At 42.3% G+C, this 6,120-nt stretch overlaps 1 protein-coding gene across 1 annotated transcript; it reads right to left on the bottom strand.

Annotated features, from left to right (window-relative positions):
• Positions 1-2,626: 2,626 nt before the first annotated feature.
• Positions 2,627-3,609, bottom strand: PENK (proenkephalin; the record flags this gene model as incomplete). Its single annotated transcript, XM_009084336.1, has 1 exon — positions 2,627-3,609. A coding segment is annotated over one exon (666 nt), but the record flags the coding sequence as incomplete, so codon positions are not given.
• Positions 3,610-6,120: the final 2,511 nt, after the last annotated feature.

The following is a 6,120-nucleotide window of genomic DNA, read 5'->3' as shown; positions in this document are numbered from 1 at the left end:
TACTTATACTGCCTTTGTTTGAAGCAGAAAAGACTGATGAGGTGTTTCCCATATTTCAGTAGTGCCAGAATGATATACACCAGCTGAGGAATCAAACACAAAGCTGCTCCACAGAAAACAGTGTGTCAGGTGCCCTATAAAATAAGGATTTTGAAGGGGTATTTTTAATGCAGTTTTGGGTCATGTTTATTTTGCACAAACCATCTTACCACTTTTTATGGTAGTGTTTATTACTTTAAGGCCAAGTATACAATCCTATATTAGATGTATATAAAAGATGTAACTAAACAAACATGTCATTGTGTTGTGCACTGGAGAAATGTTTTTAGTCCTTTAAATCAAACACACTTGTGATTTTTTGTTTTCCATGTGAATTGGCTGAACACTATGAATTATAAATTTAGGCTTTAAATATTTATTCTGTTAACAGATTAAAATGAGAGCAGTTAGAGCAAATACAGTTATGTTTGCTTTATAGTTTATTTATTATTCTAGCATTCTAAGAAACTGATAAAACTTTGTGGATGAACCAAGAACTCCTGTCATTACTGAAACATAAGCAAGAAATGCATAGGAAGTGGAAACAGGCTCAGGCCACTTGTGGTGAGTATAGAGAGGTGGCCAGAGCAGGTAGATATGAGATGAGAAAGGCAAAGGGCAACCTAGAATTTAATCTGACCAAGGATATTAAGGATAATAAAATGAGCTTTTTAAAATACATGAATACCAAATGGAAAACAAAGGATAACATGGACTCAGTAGTTAATAAAGGCAGGACCATGATAACAGAGGATGCAGAGACGACAGAGTTATTGAATGCCTTCTTTGCATCAGTCTTCACCAATAACACCAGCCAGCAGGGATCTCTGACCCAAGAGACCAGGGTAAATGAAGGTGAGGAAAAATATTTTCCCTTGGTCAGAGAGGATTGGGTCAGAGAACACCTAATTAAACTGGACATCCACAAGTCCATGGGCCACAGTGGGATGTATCAATGAGTGCTGAGAAAGTTGGTCGACATCATAGCCAGGGTGCTCACGATCATCTGTGAAAAGTCATGGAGAACAGGAGAGATGCCCAAAGACTGGAAGATGGCAAATGTCACCCCAGGCTTCAAAAAGGGCAAAAAGAAGGATCTGGGGAACCACCAGCCAGTCAGCCTCACGTCAGTCCCTGTAAAGTTAATGGAATGTCTCATTCTGGAGGCCATCTTTGCCCACATAGAAGACAAGAAGGTGATCAGGAGTAGTCAGCATGGGTTCACTAAAGGTAAGACGTGTTTGACCAACCTGATTGCCTTCTACGATGAAACAACTGCCTGGATGGATGAAGGGAGAACAGTGGACATCATCTACCTTGATTTCAGCAAGGTTTTTAACACTGTCTTCCACAGCATCCTCATCAGAAAACTAAAGAATTGTAGGTTGGACGAGTGAACAGTCAAATGGATTGAAAACTGGCTGAGCAGAAGATCCTGGAGAGATCAGTGGCACAGAGAGAGGAGGGGCCGGTATTATGGTTGGAGCCCTGCCACTACTGGTGTCCTCCAGGGTTCCATACTGGGCCCAGTTTTGTGCAACTTATCAGTGACTTGGACAAGGGGACAGAGTTGCCTTCTCAGCAACTTTGTCGATGATATAAAACTGGGAGGAGTGGCTGATACCTCAGAGGTCTGTGCTACCCTTCAGAGGGACCTTGACAGGTTGGAGAGATGGGCAGAACAGAACCAACAGAAACTCAACAAGGGCAAATGCAGATCCTGCACCTGCGGAGGAATAACCCCAAGCACCAGTACAGGTTGGGCACTGACCTGCTGGAGAGCAGCTCTGTAGAGAAGGACCTGGGGGTCCTGGTGGACAACAGGCTGTTTATAAGTGTCCTTGTGGCTAAGAAGGCAAATAGAATCCTGGGATGCATTAAGAAGAGTATTGCCAGCAGGTCAGGGGAGGGGATCCAGTCTCTCTGCTCAGCTCTCATGAGGCCACATCTGGAGTATTGTGTCCACTTCTGGGCTCCTCAGTCCAAGAGGGACATGTAGCTCCTGGAGTGAGTCCAACAGAGGGCAGCAAAGATGACTAAGTGACTGGAGCACCTCACTTATGAGGAAAGGCTGAGGGAGTTGGGCCTGCTCAGTCTCAAGTAGAGCTGACTGAGAGGGGACCTCATTAATGTATTCAAGTAAATGAATGGGAAGTGCCAGGAGGATGGAGCCAGACTTGTCTGTTGTAGAAACCAATAAAACAAGGGGTAATGGGCAAAAACTGATGCACAGGAAGTTCCACCTGAGTATGAGGAAGAACTACTTTACTGTGCAAGTTACTGAGCACATGCCCAGAGAGGTCATGGATTGTCCCTCACTGGAGGTATTCAAGAACCGTCTGGATGCAATCCTGAGCTGTGTGCTCTAGGATGGCCCTGCTCAAGTAGGAGGTTGAACCAAATGACCCATTGTCCTGGGTCTGATTCTGTGATTCTGTGTGACTAAAGACAAAAATGTGTTTCAACTGTTGTGTGTAAAGTACAAATTCTGTAACTACAGAAATAAGGCTGGCATTGCTCTCCCTGCTTAAAGAAAAATTGAGATGGTATTTGATTAAACAAAGGAGAGAAAAACAACATTTCAGAATTTTTGCAGTTAGGATGAAGAATTTATTGTATATACAGGTAAGCAACTCTACTGTGGATGTACTTCCTCTTTAAAGAAAATGAATACAGTAGTCAAAATAGTTCTAGCATGGAAACTACAATACAGACTGAAACTTGACTAAACCAGAAATTCGTTATTTGACTTGAAAGAACACAGAACCTGGAACAACAAATCGCAGGTTGCATCATTAACCAAGGACAGTAAAAAACTGTACATTACAAGCAACACGTTACAATAAGTTATGACCAATAAGGCAGTCTTTCTCATTTAGGACAAAAGGGATAAAGGGAAAGGTATTAAAATCTCATAAATCCACCATATCTCTTTTCCATTTCTGGGACTTCTTTGGAATAAGTTTCCCCATCTTCTTCTGAAGGGAGAATGGAGTCGGCGAAGCGCTTAAGAAACCCTCCATATCGTTTCTGGTAATCCAGCCACCACTCTGGCCTGCCCACTCTTCTCATGAAACCACCATATCTCTTTTGCAGCTCTTTGGCTTCATCTTCCAATTCAGGACTGCGCTTTACGCTTCTCATGAAGCCTCCATATCTTTTGCTGACATCCCCGTCGTTCTCATTTATCTCTCGATAATGTGCTGCGTCAGGGTTATCCCCTGTTCCTAGAAGCTCCTTCAGCAGATCAGAGGAGTTGGCAAGGGCATCGTCATCCGAGTCTTTCTTCATAAACCCTCCGTACCTCTTAGCCATGATTTCTCCTCCGTTAGCTTCATCCTCTGGTTCTGCCCGATAAAGCTCATCCATTTTCTTCATGAATCCCCCATATCTTTTCATGAAGCCTCCATACTTCTTCGCAAGCAAATGGTTCTCATCCAGCTCTTTCTTGTCTCCTGGAGCAATGTTGCCATCCTCAGAAAGATCCAGCTTTGTCAGTTGCAAGAGCTCCTTGCAGGTCTCCCAGGCTTTGGCTGAAGGTAGTTTTCCTTCACATTCTAGTGTACATGCCTGAAAAATGGATGCGGTTTACTGAGAACAATTTGATAGTAACAATCACCTCACTGCCACCTTGTTTTTAGGATTACTTGTTTATAAAAGACCATGAGTGAGCCCCTCTTTGTGAGTGGCTTAGAATGATTGCTCTTTGTGAAGAGCTGATTTAGTACCTGTCTGTTCTGAAGTTCTTCATAACCTTCTCTGAAATATATGTTAGTCTCCACTCCAAGAGACAGAATAGTAGACGAGATGGATCGTGAGTCCTGTATGTTAAGGCTGCTCCTATGTTTGTGTTTCAAAGGAAGCCATGCATACAGTTCCTGCATCTCCCTTACACCTGTGTGAATTATGATTTAATATTGGGAAGCTAAAAAACAATTGTGGTTTGCTTCATAATGCAAGTGCAAAAGTGTATTCTATCGTCCTAATTAAAAGTAACATGCAAAAATTTTAGAAAAGTTACACAGCATGGTCGATGCAAAGAAGCCAGCTGTACTGTACTGCCCCGGATCTTTAATATACTGCATGGCTTTAAAGGCTGTATTTCTGTGTGTTATCATCAGTATCCCTTCATGTAATCAGGATCAAAGTTCTCGTTTTGCTAGCTGGATGCATAAAACCACCAAAAAGAAGGAAAATATCCTAAACTGTGTTGCTGTACCGAAAATTTTCAGGCTAGGACACAAAAAAAGTTTGCAGTACCTGTATGCATATCTCATAACCTGTCATGTGAAAATAAAAACATACATATTAGCTGCTACTATCTCTGTTGTGTCAGGGAAATTTACTTCTTGTGCAGCCACGCTCTTCAGCTGCAAAAAAAAAAGGTTAATCCAGTGTTTTTCCTTTTTGCCCATGGTTTTCATACCACAATAAGGAAAAGAAATCAACATTTTCAGTAAGAGAAACACTTATTCTGACTATAGATGTTTTCTAAGGATCTAAACATGCTTTAAAGTGTGAAATTAAACCCCAACACAGTTCTCTCTAATAACTCACTGTCCACCTCTGGCCTTACCTGTCTCTTGAGCCTCAGTTCAGTCTGAGAAATGTATATATGATTTTTTGTATGATCACAAGAAAATGAAGGGGATTTACTGTATTTTGCAATACAATAATTTAACCAGCACGACATGCTTATCGCTATATATATATTATAGTCATGCTGTAAAGAGAATAAGGTCTCAGGTTCAGTCTGACTTTGGTCTCAAGTCTGGTCTAAATCAAAGCAAGAATAGGCTTTCTCCCTTGTCAATTAGTTTTAATAACCCCCTATTGCCAGATGAACATACTCCATCTCATAGGTGCGAATGATCAGGTACAATGCGAAAAATCTTGTAGGTTACAGATACAATGTGATAAATTCAGTTATCATGTGACTAGATGCTCATAGCTAGAAACACTGGTTTCTAATAATTGTTCATAAATGTATAACAAATACAAGGTATGCTGCATTGCTTCTTTTCCTATTTCGCTAATAAGAGTTGTTACTGAATGGGACTTTGATCCTTTCTTGAATGGTTACTGAAAGTGTGCAAGACAGACTATTGATATAGACATCCAGAACAAATACTCCAAAAAGCACTTAACCCTCCCTCCAAAAGGGCAAACTCCCACTTTTTTTCCTCCCCCTAGGTGATATTAAAGCTAAAGTTTGATTGAAGGCTAATGTAAGCAAAAAATTATAGGGAATTATTTTGCTAGCCATTCAAGGAACTTGTACCCCTTATGAACTTGCTGTGGTTAAGACTGAGTCCTTGAGCTTCTGGAGTATGACAAAATACTTGGTGGCTCCTAATTCTGTGTAAGACTAGGGTCCAGTCCTTCCTTTTGCATGCTCCCAAATAATCAATGACATCATAGGAACAAAGGTTTTCAGATAATTTAGGTGTGTCAAGAGCATGATGCCTCAATGTGCATGTATTTGAGGTCAGGAACCATAGAAGCCACTGGCAAAGTACTTAACAGCCAGAGTTCCCACCTTCTGCAGGGAGGGCTGAGGGACCCCAGACTTTCACTGACCCCGTCCTTAAATTTTGAGTTGCCTTTGTGACCATACTTTTAAATAATTTCAACATCATAAAAATTACAGATAAAGCCCTCCCTGCATTCTGGAGTTAGGACGATTTCTCGTAGAAACCAAAGTTTAAGGGATCTTTCACAGGCATATTCCTAATGCTGTGCATCACTGTGCAGAGAGAAGAGCACCGGGACATCACAGCTACCCAAATTAGGCTTTAACCCCACTTTTTTTTTGTGTTGAGATTTCAGGCAGATCCGCTGCTTTTCAGCTCGACAGCCATCCTGCTGGGAGAGAGCACATCTTATCGTGGAGCCCGCGGCCGAGGGTCGGGACCACCGCTACCGTCCGCCCGGCTTCCCCCCTCCCCGTCGGGGCTGGAGCGCCCGGCAGCGACCTCTCCTTGCCCTGCAGAGATACCCTTTCCGGCAGGATTTATCTTCCTCCTTACGTTTTCACTCCGTTTTTCCTTGCTCCCGGCGGGGCTGCTCGGCTCGGCGTGT

Source organism: Acanthisitta chloris, unplaced genomic scaffold (genome assembly GCF_000695815.1).
Source record: "Acanthisitta chloris isolate BGI_N310 unplaced genomic scaffold, ASM69581v1 scaffold24680, whole genome shotgun sequence".
NCBI classification, from domain to species: Eukaryota; Metazoa; Chordata; class Aves; order Passeriformes; family Acanthisittidae; genus Acanthisitta; species Acanthisitta chloris.
This window is presented reverse-complemented; position numbering and strand designations above follow the sequence as displayed.